Raw genomic sequence first — 18685 nt, forward strand, 5'->3', positions numbered from 1 at the left:
TGTCTGTGGGCCAAGCTTGCAAAGGGGTAGCTTTCAAGGTGTGAGGGCAGCAGTACTCAGGAGCTGTTACCTCTGCGTGTGTGACTTTGTGCCCTGTTGGTAAGGTATGCTGTGTAGCTAATTGTGATCTTTGTTTGTGTGTCTGTCTTACATCTGTTCTTTGCTGGTAGTCATATGTAATTTATGCTTGGTATATGTCTAATATGCTCATGCACATGTATGTGGGCTAAAAGGGGCAAATGCTCAAATATATCTGATACGAAATATCTTTAGTGTTGGTGTATGCTTCATCAGTGTGTATTTCTGTTTAGAATGTTTTTCTTCACATGCTCACTTGTACTATCGGTGTATGTTGTATGTAAATTACAGTAAGTAATTGAAGAATAGACTTTGGCAGATGTTTCCTGCTATCTACGTGTATTTTTAAAATTATTTTCTACATACTTTAAAGATATTATGTTGTAGGGCTTTCAGTAAGGAGAATAGAGGGGATGGCTCAGTTGGGTGGTTTGATCTCACTTTTAGTCCTACATGAAGGGGGAGACCTCTAGTCTATGTTCCACATTAAGATGTAGAATGAGTACCAGTCTGTCATCTGGTAGATGATTGGTGGTAGATCCATTTGAGGGCTGTCTCATAGAGAAGTCTACTAAGGGAATTATAGAAGAAACTACTTTCTTTAAAGCACTAGGATTTGAGTATTACTTGCCACCTGTAACCAGAGTTAACACTCATTTTCCTGTTTCCTTTGTGCATTTCTTTGCAGAACCCAGAAGAACCATGGCTTCTGATCTAGAGAGTAGCCTCACCTCCATAGACTGGCTCCCCCAGCTGACCCTCCGGGCTACCATTGAGAAGCTAGGGAGTGCTTCCCAGGCTGGGACTCCAGGGGGCAGCCGCAAGTGTCCACCAGGCTCACCCACAGATCCCAATGCCACCCTGAGCAAAGATGAGGCAGCAGTCCACCAGGATGGCAAACCACGATACAGCTACGCCACCCTCATCACCTATGCCATCAACTCCTCTCCAGCCAAGAAGATGACCCTCAGTGAGATTTACCGCTGGATCTGTGATAACTTCCCCTATTACAAGAATGCTGGCATTGGTTGGAAGGTGGGATGGCTTCTATTACCAGGGATTATTTTCAGCCTTTGACAACTTTCTTTCTCTACTTTTGTTTCTTTGTTTAATCTGGTCCAATGGACTGACCTGTCTCAGACATGTGGTATATACTTCCATCAGGTACATCAGGGAAACTCCAGTGATACTGAGCCTCTAAGTATAGTTATGGGGCTAACCGGATGTTGTTACTCATTATACCCTCTTGTCTTCTGATTCCTCAAAAAGAATATCCATTCATTTCACAAATATTTATTGCCACTCTACTATGTTCAAGTCACTGTGCAAGGCATAGCATTGCTCCTTCCTACTTGGTAGTAGCAATCTCATCACATTTCCAAAGCTTCATTGCACATAGTCATCATCTTTTTAAAAACTGTACACCAAGAAAAAAAATATAATTAGGTCCTTCACCAACAGCTCATCTACCAAGCAAGTAATGAGAGGATAAGTCATTTGGCTGGAGATAGAAAAAAGAAGGGGACTCCTCTTCCAAGCTAAGAAGGAAGATTGATGTTCTCAGTCTTTTGGAGTACCAATTCATTTGCCAACTGCAGGGTAGAATGGGGTTTTAATAGAGTTCTCTCACTGTATGAATCACCAGTTGATATACAAACCAGATGATGAGCTGAAGACTGTTGAAAGCATTCAGTTTTTTTTCTTTTATGCATATGCCCCTGCTAGCTACCAAAACCTCCAACACATTTACACAACAATATTTCTTTCCTTCAAATGTGTCCAATCTGTGGGCTGTTGAGAAAAGAAAGGTAAACTGTGCCTTTGTTTTACTCATAACTTATATTTGTTATCATTAATAGAAACAGTTTTAAAACTCTTTTAGAAACAGTTTTATAAACAGTTTTTGTTGTTAATCTTCACCCGAGGATGTTTTCCCATTGATTTTTAGAGACAGTGGAAGGGTCGGGGAGAGAGAGACATTGATATGAAAGAGACGCATCGATTGATTGATCGCCTTCCACATGCCTCCAATCAGGGCCAGGGTTCTAGCTTACAACCGAGGTATGTGCTATTGACCAGAATTGAACCTGGGACCCTTTAGTCTGCAGGCCAACACTGATTTATCTACTGAGCCAAACTGGCTAGGGCTAAAACTTTTTTTTTTTTTTTAAACTACAGATAGAATGGTATGAAAATTGAGAAGATGTGATTTTGAGGCATTTATATATACTTATTATCAATTGGGTGGAAAGATTGAAAAACTATATAAACAGCTTTCCAGAAGCACGTGGTAGCCACATTTATAGCCATTACTGCTCATCAGTATAATTTCTGCATTTTTTTCTTAGTTCATTCTTCTAGCTGATAGGTATGCTCCCTCATCAGTAAAGTTGAGTGGTGCTGAGTTTACTCTGATACTTGAACTTTGTTTTGTGTTATGTCCTTTTGTGTCCCTTTGTATCCTATTGGAAAATGTTCTGCTTTGCCCAATGCTCAAATCTAACTTGTTTCTGTGCTTCCCCAGAATTCAATTCGGCACAACCTTTCTCTCAACAAGTGTTTCCGGAAGGTGCCCAGACCCCGGGATGACCCTGGGAAGGTGAGATACTACTTGCTGTAAGCACTGAAGGAGGAACAGGAAGGAGAGAGACAGCCCAAACTCTTGTGGTTGTTTTAATTACCCAGAAGAGGAAATCATGTTAGAGAAGCAGCTTTATTTTTTCTCTCAATGGAAGAGCTTGGTAATCAAGCTTGTAGGGCCCCACTAAAATGAGTGACTAAGGAAGATTGTAAAATCTTTTTAAAAAAAAAAATATTCTGCCGAAACTGGTTTGGCTCAGTGGATAGAGCGTCGGCCTGCGGACTGAAGGGTCCCAGGTTCGATTCCGGTCAAGGGCATGTACCTGGGTTGCGGGCACATCCCCAGTGGGAGATGTGCAGGAGGCAGCTGATCGATGTTTCTCTCTCATCGATGTTTCTGGCTCTCTATCTCTCTCCCTTCCTCTCTGTAAAAAATCAATAAAATATATTTTAAAAAAATATTCTTATTGATTTTAGAGAGGAAGGGAGAAGGAGAGAGAGATGGAAACATCAGTGATGAGAGGGAATCATTGATCAGCTGCCTCCTGCACCCACCGTACTGGGGATTAAGCCCACAACCTGGGCATGTGCCCTGATCAGAAATCGAACTATGACCTAGTTCATAGGGCGACGCGCAACCACTGAGTCACACCAGCCAGGCATGAAAATCTTTTATAAAAAATAGAAATATTTATGTTAAAGTTGACTTTGCTGCCCTGTGGGTTGTTTGTGTGTGTGTGTGTGTAGCGCTCATTCTAGATGTAAAAGGTGGTCTTAATAACCTTTGTAGGAACTTTTTATCTTTAAAAAGAAGAAGGGATAGGTCATTCTCTTGGTTTGACAGATTTGGATGCTAACATCCAAGAGAGTCTTGCCTCATATCACATAGAAGAGTAGCTGTTTGAACTAGATACCATTGTTCTGTCCCTCCAGAACAAGAGAGGTCTGAGTTTGCACCATATGGGATATCTCTGATACCCCCTATTAGGAAAAACTTACTCCTCAAAATTAACCAGTATCCTCAAGCTTCTGTGTGAATTTTCAGTCATTTTTCTTTTGTCCAGACATTTTAAAAAAAATAGATTTTATTGGTTTTTTGCAGAGAGGAAGGGAGAGGGATAGAGAGTAAGAAACATCGATGAGAGAGAAACATCGATCAGCTGTCTCCTGCACACCTCCCACAGCCTGCATGTGCCCGCAACCAAGGTACATGCCCTAGACCGGAATCGAACCTGGGACCTTTCAGTCCACAGGCCAACGCTCTATCCATTGAGCCAAACTGGTTAGGGCTTGTCCAGACATTTTGCTTAATACATAGAACTTTCATTTTATGAAAAGAATTCTCCCAAATATCTGCTTTTCCAAAGGTGAGACTTTTCATTGAAAATGATTTTGTTCTCTTGGTGCTGGTTCTCCTTCTAGGGCTCTTATTGGACCATCGACACTTGTCCCGACATCTCCCGGAAGAGGAGACACCCACCAGATGATGATGTAAGTTCCCACCTCATGGAGCGATGTCTTTTCTGAGCCAGCTGCTCCTTCCACACTCTTTCCTGAGTTTTCTTTCCTTTCGTATATCTTGGCAAAGGGCAAATACCAGCAGAGGTGAAACCATGGGTCTTGGGAGGAAGTTGAGCTTCTGCTTATGGATTTCTGTTCTTTCATACCCCTCAGCTCTCCCAGGACTCACCAGAACAGGAGGCAAGCAAGAGCCCCCGAGGAGGTGTTCCAGGGAGTGGAGAAGCCTCACTGCCTCCAGAAGGGAATCCTCAGATGTCACTGCAGAGCCCCGCATCTATCACTAGCTACAGCCAGGTAGGAAGGGGAGGTGGCAGGGGCCATAGGGGCAGATGGATGGATGGATGAGTTGGTGGCTGGGTGAATGGATGGATAGGTGATTGGGTGGTTAAATAGAGTCATCTATCTTTCAGTTCAAAATTATGTATTGGGTATCTGTGATACAGTAGGCAGATAAGTTGGTAATGAAGGGGAGAGCCAAAGAGGGAAGCTGAGGGAGAGAGAATGAGAACAGACATTTGAGAAAGATTAGGGAAAAAAGGGATGAGAAGAAGGAGGGCAAAAAAAGTTAATGAGAGAAATAAGTACATGGATATAGCATAGGGAAAGCACAAGAGACTACATCAAAATATGAACATATGCTGATTCTTTGCAAAGTTGGTAGAGGATGAAGACAGGCAGGAGAGCTTGGGGACCATGAAAGGGTAGTATTGGTCCCTCATTTGGGACGTGGATCAAGTCTTTCTTCTATTTGTAGGGCCCAGGATCTGTGGATGGTGGAGCAGTGGCTGCAGGGGCTCCAGGCCGAGAAAGTGCTGAGGGACCCCCTCCCTTGTATAACACCAACCATGACTTCAAATTCTGCTCAGAGATCAGTTTTCAGGATCTGAGCTGGTCCTTCCGCAACCTCTACAAATCCATGCTGGAGAAGTCCTCTTCCTCCTCTCAGCATGGTGAGTCTGAAGTTGGGGTGGGAGCCTGGTCAGCCTTGTATTTTTGAATAGGTGGTGACATTCTCTTTTCTCCCTTCTTTCCTATTTTTAACACAAGGAGAGGTTGATCACTGGTCAGGGGAAGCATGTCATGAGTCAGTACTGTTTGGAGTTGAGCTCTTCTGGCCTAGTTCTGAAGGGAAGCCTGTTTCAACACACAGTCTGGGTTATTAGCTTCAGAAAGTGAGTTGGAAGCATCCCCCTTCTAGAGGGAAGGGCAGTGATTTTATTGCTGTAAGCAAGTCATTTAGAGAATGACCACTAGGGGACAGCAGTTCTCTTTCCTTAATCATCAGTACCCGCCCCCTCCCCCCCCCACGTTTCTTTGTGAGAACAATTTAATCTTATTTTTTTTAGCATATTTATATTTGTTAATTTTTATTAGTAAAAATTTCAAACAGATGTAAAAATAGAGAATATAGTTATAAACCCTCATGTTTCCATCTCCCAACTTAAACAGTTACCAATATTTTGTTAAGCTTGTTTCATTTATTGCTCAGCTTTTTTTTCCCTTCCCATCACCATTTATCCCCCCTGATGCCATCTTCTACCTCCACCCCTCCCCTTCTCTTTTTTTTTTTTTTCAGTTCTTTATTAGTTAAGGTATTACAAATGTGACCTCATCCCCTCCATTAAACCCCATCCTCCTCCCCTCCCCTTCTTTTTAATTGGAGTATTTTGATGCAAGTCTCAGACATGTCATCTACCTGTAAATATCATTGAAACATGCATCCTTAACAAAAAAGACATTTTTTTGGTTATTTATATCTATTAACCTACCACAATTTAATATTAGTTTATAACTTGTTCATACTCAATTTCCTGAATCATCAATTGAGAATGATTTAAAGTCTTTATTGGGAGGCTCAATCTGGTTCAGCCCTCTGTAATTTCTTTTTTGTTGTTGGTTGTTCTGTTTTGTTTTTAAAGAAATTAGAGGTAGGGGGAAAGTCAAGACTTTTCGGTGAGGGGGTAAGTAGAAGTGGAAGAGGGTATATGGGGGATAAATGGTGATGGAAAAATGTAAAAAATAAAAGACATTAGGTGAATCATCAGATCTTCTTGTTCTGTACTGTGGCCTTGTATAGACAGCAGGAGGTGAATGGAATGATTAAAAGTAGTCTTACTGTTTGGAAATTTATATTAATTGTCATGAATTTCTTTAAATATATATATAAATATATATATTTATATATATATTTATATATATATATATTTCTTTAAATATATATATATATATATATATATATATATATATATATTTAAATTCTTTATTAGTTAAGGTATTACAAATGTGTCCTCATCCCCCAAAAATATATTTTTATTGATTTCAGAGAGGAAGTGAGAGGGAGAGATAGAAACATCAATGATGAGAGAGAATCATTGATTCTCCCTGGGCATATGCCCTGATCTGGAATTGAATCCACAATCTCCTGCTTCATAGGTCGATGCTCATCTACTGAGCCACACAGCCAGGGGATTTGAATCTAGAGTTGTGTTCTAAGATTGTAGCATTTGCATGAGAAATTGGTCCAACTCAGGTGATTGGTTGATTGGAAAGGAAGAACATGAGAAGCTTTCAGAAACAAAGTAAAAAGCTATATTGGTGAGGACAGTAACATGTTCACTGAATTTTAATGTTGGCTGAAAGCCCCTAGCCTCAATCTCTAATTCTTTTCTGCCCAATTTGTTTGAGAAATTCATCCATTCCTTATGTACTCCTCATTGAAGCTCCATTTGTTGGTAGTGAATAAAGTAGAAGGGTGTAGAGCAGTGGTTCTCAACCTTCCTAATGCCGCGGCCCTTTAATACAGTTCCTCATGTTGTGGTGACCCCCAACCATAAAATTATTTTCGTTGCTACTTCATAACTGTAATTTTGCTACTGTTATGAATCGTAATGTAAACATCTGATATGCAGGATGTATTTTCATTGTTACAAATTGAACATAATTAAAGCATAGTGATTAATCATAAAAACAATGTGTAATTATATATGTGTTTTCCGATGGTCTTAGGCGACCCCTGTGAAAGGGTCGTTCGACCCCCAAAGGGGTCACGACCCACAGGTTGAGAACCGCTGGTGTAGAGACAATAAGGAAGAGGAGAGAATAGACTCCCATGGCTTTGTTTTATTTATGATTTACTTTTAAAACTTGACCTGATGTCTGGTGTCTTTTGAAACTATGATTAAGGCCTACACTCAAATCCTTGTACAAAAGCATAAAAAGGGCCCTAACTGGTTTGGCTCAGTGGGTAGAGCATCGACCTGCAGACTGAAGGGTCCCAGGTTTGATTCCGGTCGTAGGCACATCCCCAGTGGGGAGTGTGCAGGAGGCAGCTGATGGATGTTTCTTTCTCATCGGTGTTTCTAACTCTCTATCCCTCTCTGTAAAAAGTCAATAAAATATATATTTTAAAAAAGCATAACAAGGTACATGCTGACCTTTTGCTAAAATTTCAGTGGTCACCACAGTGTCAAGGCCCTCCCTCTGTCTGCTTTACCTGCCAGGGGGCCAGTGCCATCCCTGCTGTGCCATCCCTGCTGTGCCAGAACAGCCTTATCTTTGAAGTCTGTGGTTTCCATCTGAGGCTACCCACCTCAACCCAGTGGAAATCCTGTTGAGTGAAAATGCATTGCCCAAGTGACTCGCCTGCTTCCTCCCACCCGCAGGCTTTTCCTCTCTCCTGGGGGACCTGCCCCCCTCTAACAGCTACTACATGTACCAGCAGCAGCCGCCGCCTCCTCAGCAGCAGCAGCCGCCCCCTCAGCAGCAGCAGCCGCCGCCACAGTCACAGCCCCAACAGTCACAGCCACAGCAGCAGCCGGCACCAGCCCAGGGCCCCTCGACTGTAGCGGGTGCTCCTCCACTGCACACCCCAAGCCCGGATGGTTGTACCCCACCAGGGGGGAAGCAGGCTGGTGCTGAAGGCTATGGGCCTCCCTCTGTGATGGCCATGCATCCACCCCCCCTTCAGCATGGAAGCTACCTCCCTCATCAGCACCATCCCCACACCCACCCTGCCCAGCAGCCGCCGCCACAGCCACAGGCACAAGGCCAGGCTCCTATCAATAGTACTGGTTTTGGTGAGTAAGATGGTACAGGGAGATGCTGGGGGAGGGACGGGGGACGGGATGGGGGCATGAATGACTCCTTTTTCCGACTCTGGCATGGAGGTCCAATTGGTGAGGAAGTAAACACCGAGTCTAACCTCTCCTCCGTGAGAGCTCATCTGAACTACCAAGTTGCTACTTCAAGCTCTGTATTATAGAAGTTGTAGATAAATTGGGACTGTTTTGTATATTCTCCTGCCTATGAGCTGAGCTGTCAATACCTAATGCATAGGTAGCTTTACTTGTCCTAAATCTCCAGGGAGGGAGATTCTAAAACTGTCTTGGCAATGCAGTCGATAACCCGTATAGATGCAGGAATCTTACATGTAGTCAGTCTGCTAATGAGCTGACTGCCGTCTTACACTTGACTCTCTCTTATGCCCCACTGTGTCCTCTTTACAGCCTTTCCTCCTGACTGGTGCTCCAATATTGACTCCTTAAAGGAAAGCTTCAAGATGGTGAATCGGCTCAATTGGTCCAGCATTGAGCAGTCACAGTTCTCAGGTTAGTGATGACTGAAGAGAGGAGGGAGCCATTGGAAATAGACAGACCCAATAGAAATCAGTACCAGAAGGAGTTGGTTAAGTGAAGTTTGAAGATTTTATTGATTTCCCTCCATATTTCACAAGGTAGATGATATTGATATAATTTGCAAATTAGGTTTCATAAATTTAGCCTTATCTCAAAACATGACCGTGGTTTATCCTAGCCAATTCTGTCTCTGGGAGAGAGGGAAGGCTCTCAGGAATTCAGAAAACCTGTACTAGTGGTTTGAATTTTTGTCACCACTTGCTGACAGTATGACCCTGGCTAATTCCTTCAGCTACTTTGAAACTTTGTTTTACTCATCAGTAAGATCAAAATTAAAATACGAATTTAGTAACAAACAAGTAGAATGAGAGTTTGAACATGTAGAGCTCTAACGGATGCCAGTTACAATGGATAATGCATTTAATCGTGGTGTTGATTGGTGCTGTGGTTGGAACAGCGAGATGGGATGGATCCAACAGGGGCTCTGGGCCTCTGCAAGGTTAGCCTTTCTTGTTTCTCTGCTTGTAGAACTGATGGAGAGCCTGCGACAGGCAGAGCAGAAAAACTGGAGCCTGGACCAGCATCACATTGCCAATCTGTGCGACTCCCTCAACCACTTCCTTACTCAGACTGGTCACGTGCCCCCTCAGGGGGGTTCCCACCGACCACCAGCCCCTGCCCGAATTGCTGACTCCTGTGCCCTCACCAGTGGCAAACAAGAGCCAGCCCTAAACCAAGGTACTAACAAAGCTAGTGGCCAAGGAGGTGGAGACTCTGATGAAAAGGGAGGGGGAGGAGAAGGACAGAAGAAAATGGAGAGAAATCATCTAATGGGCAGTGATCCAAACTGAGCAACAGGACAAGTCTGTTCACCACATTGACTGAACATTTATCTGTAAAGTCCTGAAGAATGCCCAAGAAATAGACCGTGTGATTCCTGGATGTGGAAGATGAGAGTTATGTAAGAAAAGGGAGGAGAAAGTCTCCATTCCAAATTTATGCTCAGTAACCCATAGCTGAATCATACCAGGTCAAGTCTTCATTCTCTACACTTACATGATCATCAAACCAGTGACAGAGAGACTCAGTGACCCTATTTCCACATTTGTCATCCTTCTAATGCCTATGTTCTTCCACAGTTCTCCTATTGGGGTCCTTTATACCCTCAGGAGTGAGGATTGATAGCTTCTGCAGAAAGTCTTCTTGCCCTTGGGGGCTATAGAACAGAGCAGGGGAGGGGAAATTAAGGGGAGGGAGAGGACTGTTCTTTCCCTTACTATGGGACCCTGCTTCATTGAATAGAATGATCCCACTCAAGTAACTGTGTTCTTGTTTGGCAGTGAACTCTTATGGGCACCCACAAACCCCCCACCTATACCCTGGCCCATCACCGATGTATCCAATCCCCACCCAGGACTCAGCAGGATACAATCGCCAAGGTAAGAGCCAGGAAGCTTGTTTTCCCACCAAACACTCTGTTCCCTGACCAGGTGTCTCACTTTCTTGTCTCTGGGTCTGCATTCCCTCCACCTCCTGGCAGGAATGAGCCTTCATGATTCTAAAGGCCAGAGTCTGGGTCACCTGCTACTGAGGTGTGTGTCATGGGAGACTAAAGTAGACATTTACTTTGAAATTATCTCGTACCTGTGATAATAAAAGGCAGTAAAAGCATGACTATAAATAAAAGATAGATAGATACACAGAACATTTATGTCTAGCTTTAGAAGCTGAGAGAGATATACTCAGGCAAATAAATGAACATGATATGCAAAACATAAAACATAGCTGCTTTGTGTCCATGGCTACTTTCCTGTTGCCTGACCTCTAGTATCAGGGGTCTGGGATGAAACTATCTCAGATGGTAGGAATGCCAGGGGAGACCCAAAGTTATCAGAAATAGTACAAAACGAACTGTTTCACTTCAAATCCATTTTAGAAAAATCCTGCCAAACCACAGGTGTTTTCAGTTTTGGGAGTGACACTGGAATCTTTGTCCTTGTATTCCTTACACATATAATACATACACAAATTTCTGTACTGCTTTTCAAATATTAGTACATCTGTATGTTTTTGGTCATTATTACATAGTCTTTGTAAGTATAAGTGTAAGGCTGCAAACTGTTATATTGGCAAGGAAGCTGGTTTGCTCTAGTTTATTTCCTGGGGCCTCATTGAAGTTGTGGCTGGCAACAAAAATAACTCAGGGGTGATAAGAACAATAGGTTCACCAGACATCCCTCATGGTATTTTGGGGCTGAGCACTGTCCATCTAACTGATAGAATAGCTTCCCATCTATTCCCCTTGTAATGTCTTTCTCTCTTCCTGATAGCACACCATATGGTCCCTCGGCCGCCGGTTCCACATCCTGGTGCCAATGAGGAGATCCCTGATGACTTCGACTGGGACTTGATCACTTAGTGCATCACAGAGTGTGACTCTCAGCCCAGGCTGGGTGTGAAGCCTGGCAGTGGGGAAAGAGCAGCCCCAGCCCATCCCTTCTCCCCTTATCTGTATATAGATATACTATATATCCTCTTGTTTTGTTCTTTCTCTGTCAGAGAAGTCACCGCAAGATGCTGCCGAAGATAACCCCTTTGTCCTGCCTCATTCTTCCTCTTTCTTCTTGTTTCCCCCCTGATTCTTTTATTCTTATTATGTTACTATTACGATTATTGGTTATATGCGGTCCCCGGTCTCCTATCCCTATACCATCAACCATGTGCACCCCTTGCTAATTTAAAATCATCTGGCTGGAAGGCGAGGCCATGAGAGCTACAGAGAAAGGTTTCAAACTCGGATTTACCTTTCACTCTGAGATATTCAATGCTAAACGTACCCTTCGACCTTAAGTTGTTTTCTGTTCTTATCAATTCAGTCCAGGACTAGAGAGGCCACATTACCAAGTAGAAGGACCTCGGACACTGCTTGGCAGCCAGGACTTTGCAGGTTTTACTCAATGGTGCTAATTTTGTCCTCTGAGCTCTTCCCTGTCCCTTCATATTTTCAGTCCTTACTTCCGTTGATCCTCATTCCCCATTAAGGGCAAGAGTGATGGTGGTGGTGCCAGAAGGTGACAACAGAACCCTAGTAGAATAAGAGGCCTAGGTTGGGTGGAGTAGAGTACTGCAGCGGCGCAATGGAATGTAAAACATTCAGGAATTGGTATATAATACTATATCAAATCAACGTCCATTGGCTTGTTCCTAAGCCAGCGGTTCTCAACCTGGGTCAACCTTTCACAGGGGTCGCCTAAGACCATCGGAAAACACATATATAATTACATATTGTTTTTGTGATTAATCACTATGCTTTAATTATGTCCAATTTGTAACAATGAAATTGGGGGTCACCACAACATGAGGAACTGTATTAAAGGGTCGCGGCATTAGGAAGGTTGAGAACCACTGTCCTAAGCCATTCTCGAAGGGAGGTAGGGCGGGTCTGAGTTAGAATCTGTGGCTGTGGTAGGAATGAGGACAACTATTCAGCATAGGCTCGGCGTTTTGGAGATGTTTTCAGTGTAACCGTTTTGGCTTTTTAAACAGAATTTTCTCTGGAAATGTACTGTGGTTCTTATCTGCATTTACAGATTAGTCTTCAACCCCCTTTCCCACTCAGCAAATATTATGTTGTCCTCCTTTGGTTGTTGGCTCAACTCTCCTACTCACCTTATTTTCTTCCGTCATTTTCTGGCATTCTCAAGATAGAAAAGTAACCCGTGATCACTCTGCGTGTCGTCATGTCCTAGGGCGGGACGGGAATCTCTTTCCACCGATCATAGCAGAACCAACCGGAATTGGTGGTAGGAGGGTGGGGAAAGGAAAATGGAGCTGGCATAGACACAGGAAGGAACTCTTTCCGTTCTTTAATTATCTAGGCAAATGCTCTGTTGGAATCCAGACCATGGGGCTGACACGTTTACGGTGGTCTTTGGAAGGGGTGAAGGAGCTCGGTAGTGTGGAGTAAATCTAGAGGGAAGAGTTCAGTGAGAACCAAGGGAGACCCCTCAGAAAAAGGTGTATGGATAGCTTCTCTCCTTTAACAAGGAGTGGCCATGACTTATTGCTGCAGAGTACTTAGTATATATTGATATTAACTGTTGAATTGTAGTTATGGGTGGGAAGAACAGTTTTACTTCCATTTTTATTTCTCTGAATGTTTAGTTTCTGAAAGCTACAGGACATAATGTATGGACTGGACAGGGCCACTCTCTCTGTGATTTCTGCTTTTTTGTTCATATTTCTTTATTTACTGATGATTTCCAAAAGATTTAGCTTTCCACTCCTGTTTTTCCCCCCTCTCCCACCCCCGCCTACTTTAGAAGGGGGTTCTGTATGAGAGTTTGTGGAAGATGTCCAGTGAGGCTGAAGTAAAGGGGCAGGAAAGGGCAGTTGACTAAAGAGCACTTTATTTCTTTGAAGTTCTTTGTAAGAAGTGGGGGTGTGAGTGGCTTGAATCCCCCATTGTGTTGAAGGGCAGTTAGTGGGGTTGAAGTATGACATAATATTTTAAAATTGGGGGAAGGAGAATTTCTCATAGAGGGTGGCACAATGCCTTTGCCCAGTGTTTCTATTTTGGGCATCTTTCTTATTTCTTCCAATCAGGGTGCCTCCTGCACACAACTTCCTATCTGTTCTCCCTAAGATGCCCCCTTTACATGTTATCACTCCTCTTTTGTAAACTCCTTTTCTACTCAGATTCAGGCAGAGTTTGCAAGGGTAGACTAAATCATCCATGTAAATGTCCCTTGTTTAGAAATCGTCTGTGTCTTAAAGAAAACTAGTCTCATTAAGAACTCTGGTGGGCTGCCAGCGTAACTGAAGTTTGGGGCTAGGGCTGGAGATTGGCTGTCAGGCCTCCTTGGACTTAAGGTCCCCTTCACTAAACTCAGCCTTGCTCAGTGGCAGAGGAAAAACCTGACCCTCTTTGGGCCTGAGTTCCCCATTCCCCACCATGAAATGGAAGAATACTACTTTTTCTTGTTGGTTCAGCATTGCTGGGCTGGAAGTATAGTCATTGTTGTTGTATTGGGTGATGTGTGCAAAACTGCAGGAGCTCACTGCCTGCAAGATGAACTACGGGGGAAAGTGGAGGAGAGGGACAGAAGGAGCAATTAATTGGTGTAGATCCACCCATCCCTGCCTTCCTCTCTTTAACCTCTATGTTTCTGGTTTGGTGAGTCCTTCCTACCATTCATAATGCTTTGCATTGGTGCAGGCTGGGAAGGGGGGTATGGTCTCACAGTTGTTGTTGTTGTTTTTTTTGCATGCTTTCATAATAAAAACCAAGAAGAATGTTTACGGTTTTATCTTATTGATGCTGGTCTCAAGTTTCTTCTGTGCCAGGATAGGAAAGGAATGTGAAGTATTTGTTTTCAATTGGTCTTTTGCCCCTCCCCACCTCATACCACAGGGTTTGATTAGTAGACTATTTTTTTTGGGGGGGGGGGGAAGATGGATGAGAGACAAGAATGTACAGTATGCCATTAACGTTCTCATTTTCAAATGCTATTAAAAATAGTGAAATATTGTTGAGAGGGACAGTCACCCTTTGCAACTTGGTGTATGGACAAGGTTGCCTTGCTTTAATGCTGGGGTATTTTAAAGATTAAATGTACTACAATTTGGGGAGGAATTGGGTCATAATAAGGGGTACTCCCCAGAGTTTTTTATAAGCAATGAGGGAATTTCAATTTTAGGAATATTTCAGATTACGTTTCCAAGATAAATGGTAATCTAGAAGGAGTCCAGCAATGCCAGCTATTCATTCCTCCTCATATCCTGTACTCTAACCTCAGGAGTTTGGGACTTACACCTAGGGTCTTGGGAGATTTGTTGGGATTTCCACAAGCCTAGCTAACTGCTAATACAGCAAGACTACAGCTATTCCCAACAAGATTTATTTGCTGCATATCTAGAGATTATGATATATTGAGTATCACACAATGAAAAGAATCCATGAATCTCTGAGTCTTACAAGGAATCACGAGAAAGAAAGCATTTATTCCCATCAAAGCTATAAGCAGATTAAAATAAAAATTAGCATTGCAAATATACACCATATTAGACATTACCTTACAAGTGAAAGAATTCCTAGTTGTTTGAAATTTCCTGTATAATACTTTATAACAAATTTGTAGCCCAGACCCTCTCTCAACTTCTAATTTTCTATTTTTAGATTAAATTATTGTATTCAGCGTAGATGAAGCTATATTTAAGTACTAACAAACCTGAAATTTTAAAGGTTTAACACATGCAGGCTTTAATATAGAACAAATGAGAAGGTAATAGGGAGTTGAACAGTGCTTTTATAAAATGAAAGGATAGATGGAAAGCCATATGTATGTATGTATGGTTGGAATGGAGAGAGAAAGTGGAAGAAAATATGTGGTCATGAACAAATGAAAGTGTGATGGTTAATGAATATTGGAACACTGGATAAACAAGAAGTATGAATATGTGCTTGGATAAAATTCTTCATTTTGCAAAATCAGAAGTCATTTTATCATTATCTACAAAAATGATCAGCGTAAGTTCATGACTTAGAAACATCATGGCAAGTATCAGAAGGAACATCTAAAATTGTGCAACGGTTATTTCAGAAATGGGAGTGGGAGGGCAGAGTGTGGCAGGAAACTTGTCATATTTCATTATAAACCTTGAATGGCTTTAAACTATGTGTATGTATTACTGTGATAAAGTTTAATTTAGAAACCCAAAGATGTATACATCTGGTAATTATAACATGAATGATACCTGTAGTCATATTTTAATAAGTTTGATGGTTTTCTTAGAGGGTACTCAGTTGTTTTTTGGTGGTTTTAAACTTTTGACATTAGAGGTTAGTAAAGGTACAGATTCTAATATGAAAGAAGACTTAGGAGCAGAAGAGAAATAAGGGAGTTAAGGCATTTAAGACAAAGAGTGGAAGGCAGATGGCTCTACCAATAGGCAAATAGAGAAAACAGGTAAGAGAACTCCTCAAAGGGCAGCTTACATTACACATAATGAGTAAGTTGTTAGATGCCTTAGTAGTCTGTGTTTACATGAGATCTTATTTAGTTGCAATAATGGAAACTTGGAATTGTGTCCTGTATCCATGAGTATTCCAAATAGGAAGTGTCTGGCATTGTACTTGCTTCAGACTCATACATCCTTGTTTTCATAGACTATTTCTTTTTCTTTTTTAAAAAATATATATTTATTGATTTCAGAGAGGAAGGGAAAGGGGGAGAGAGATAGAAACATCAATGATGAGAGAGAATCATTGATAGGTTGCCTCCTGCATCCCCCCCCCCCCCCCCCGCAACTGGGGATCAAGCTTAAAACCCAGGCATGTGCCCCTGACAAGAATCGAACCCGGGACCCTCCAGTCTGTAGGCCGAGGCTCTATCCACTGAGCCAAACCGGCTAGGGTCATAGACTATTTCTTTAAAAATTTTTTTTCTATTTCACTAAATGTATTGGGGTGACATTGGTTAATACAGTCATATAGGTTTCAAGTGTACATTTCTATGATACATGATTTGTATATTGCATTGTATGCCCACCAACCAAAGTCAAATCATCTTCTGTCACCATATGTGGCCCCTTTACCCTTTACTACCACCCCCAACCTGCACCTTCTCTTTATTTAAAACCATCCCCACCACCACCAACAGTATAACAATAAAGCCATAGAATAAATGATCACCTTTCACTTAGAGCTGGGATAATTGGTTTTATAATGAACCTGGAAGGGAATTTCGATATACTAAATAAAAAATTTAAGGATGGAAAGAAACATTTTACAACAGACTAGATTCTCATTTATCTCAGGTGGCTTAGTTTGGGATAGAAGTAGATTAATTTGTGCATTGTCTCTCAGACGTAGGTTTCATCAGAAACAAGAGAACTTGTTTTCAGGTTAGGATGGACCAGAGAGTTTCCAGGTGATGCTGATGTCACTAGTCTGGGACCACACTTTGAAGGCCTCAGATTGAGTCTTTGGTGTTTTCCGAAATCCCTGTTCACCATGTCCCTTGCTCTTTTAGAAACATGTCGCACTTGGTGAATATCTAAGAAACTCTGCTTGAGTCAGGTGCTTGGGTCAAATGCTCCAGATTCTCACACAGCTGTACTGCTGTTTCTTCCATAAACACCTTTGCTTTGGGTACAACTGGTAGAATGTGTGTGCCCCTCGCTGAAAGCTGCCTCCAGAATGCCCTGCACAGACTGCCTTGCTTTCTTCCTAAAATTTTTCCCCATAAGGGCATAGAGGAAGGGATTGAAGCAACTATTCGCAGATGCTAGGGCAATGGACACATGGTCCCAGGATAGCAGAGCTTCCTTCAAGGGAGTCTCTGAGCCAATAAACAAAAAGAGGACTCCAAAAATGTGGTATGGGGCCCAGCAGACAATGAAGACAACCACCACCACTATGGCCACCTGGAAGGTTTTGCTCTGAGCCTTGATAGAGCGACCCCACATTTGGAAGATAATGAGACTATAACAGGTCACCATGACAATACAGGGCAGCAGGAAACCAATCACTAACCTAGTGATGGTTATTATCACCTGCGGTGTTGCAACTTCATTGTAATATTCAATGTCACCTTCAGTATAGTCCTGGAAATCTTGTGATGGCTCAATTGTGTATAGGGCATTACTAGAAGTACTAGAGAAAAGCTCTAAATCGGTAGAGAGGAAAGCATCAGAGTCATGCGGTGAGTTAATTCTGTGATCTTCAATGGGAAGGCCAATGGGGATTGTTGGGGAGGCCTCATCAGCAGGTTTAGTTAAATTATAATATGGATGTTGATCAGATAATCTAGTTGAATCCACAGGAACTGAATCTCCAGGAGGTCTTTGAAATGTTTCAGCATGGAGGAGTGTGGTACTTGTCCAAGGATGATCATTTCTTTGTGAAGAGAAAGCATCTGACCTGTCAACCAATTCTCCAGGCAACTGAACAATGGGGTTGTCAAGAGATGCATTTTCCGATTGATCATAAGTGTAGTATGAATAATCTAATGAGCCACTGGTACCAAAATTGTAGCCACACATAGTATGGTTGTCTATGGTGAACATTTCCCGGTACATGAACACAGGTATACACATTGCAAAAGCCACCACCCAGATACATCCACAGATAACGAAGGCTGTCCTTACATTGCGGTGATTCTGGCACCAGATGGGCTTGAGTACCAAAAGGCAGCGGTCCAGGCTAATGGCAGTCAGTAGGAAGACGCTGGCAAACATGTTGAGGATGATGATGGAAGGAATGAGCTTGCATAGGAGCCAACCATAAGGCCAGTGTCCTTTGAGAGCCAAGTGAACCAAGGAGAAGGGTAAGGAGAGGCAGCAGAGAAAGTCTGCCAGTGTGAGATGGAGAAACCAAACAGTGTTCACGGTCCACTTCATCTTTAGGCCAGCCACCCACAGCACCAGCCCGTTGCCTGGCAATCCCAATAAGAAAGTGAGGCTGAGAATGACCATGGACAGAATTACTGGGGGTTCATACCAAGGCTGGGAGTGTATGTCAGTTGAATTGGTCTCATCTGGGAAATACGCCATTGCTAAATTTCTGCAAAAAGAGAAACAAACATATTTAAAGTAACATTATCTTTTTAAAAATGGGTATCTTGGAAATCTAACCTTCCCACATAATGATGTAGAACTGCACAGGCCCTTATACTGTTTTAGTTTATATTCCTTGATTTCACATTGAATAACACAAAACTTTCTCTGATAGACTATTTACTTAATTATTAAAAAAAATTACATATATATACATATATATATAATGTATATATAATATATATATATTTGATTTTAGAGAGGAAGGAAGAGGGCCAGAAAGATAGAAACATCAATGATGAGAGAGAATCATT

The 18685-nt window shown here is 42.3% G+C and overlaps 2 protein-coding genes across 2 annotated transcripts; one reads left to right on the top strand and one right to left on the bottom strand.

Moving 5' to 3' along the window:
• Positions 1-780: 780 nt before the first annotated feature.
• FOXJ2 (forkhead box J2) lies at positions 781-14112 on the top strand (the record flags this gene model as incomplete). Its single annotated transcript, XM_081082985.1, has 10 exons — positions 781-1113; positions 2603-2677; positions 4081-4149; positions 4333-4473; positions 4934-5129; positions 7842-8255; positions 8685-8786; positions 9342-9551; positions 10154-10252; positions 11144-14112. 10 exons carry the CDS (start codon positions 781-783, stop codon positions 11230-11232), a joined length of 1728 nt encoding a protein of 575 aa, XP_080939111.1. The 3' UTR covers positions 11233-14112.
• Positions 14113-16025: 1913 nt separating this feature from the next.
• On the bottom strand, positions 16026-18376 carry C3AR1 (complement C3a receptor 1). The gene has a single exon (XM_081082986.1). It carries the CDS (start codon positions 18366-18368, stop codon positions 16920-16922), a length of 1449 nt encoding a protein of 482 aa, XP_080939112.1. The 5' UTR covers positions 18369-18376; the 3' UTR covers positions 16026-16919.
• Between the last annotated feature and the right edge of the window lie 309 nt (positions 18377-18685).

This window comes from Myotis nattereri, assembly GCF_964212035.1.
Source record: "Myotis nattereri genome assembly, chromosome: 2".
In the NCBI taxonomy this organism is placed as follows: Eukaryota; Metazoa; Chordata; class Mammalia; order Chiroptera; family Vespertilionidae; genus Myotis; species Myotis nattereri.

Excerpts from the sequence above, each read along its gene's own strand:
- C3AR1 (XM_081082986.1), bottom strand. The coding sequence starts at position 18,368 with ATGGCGTATTTCCCAGATGAGACCAATTCAACTGACATACACTCCCAG.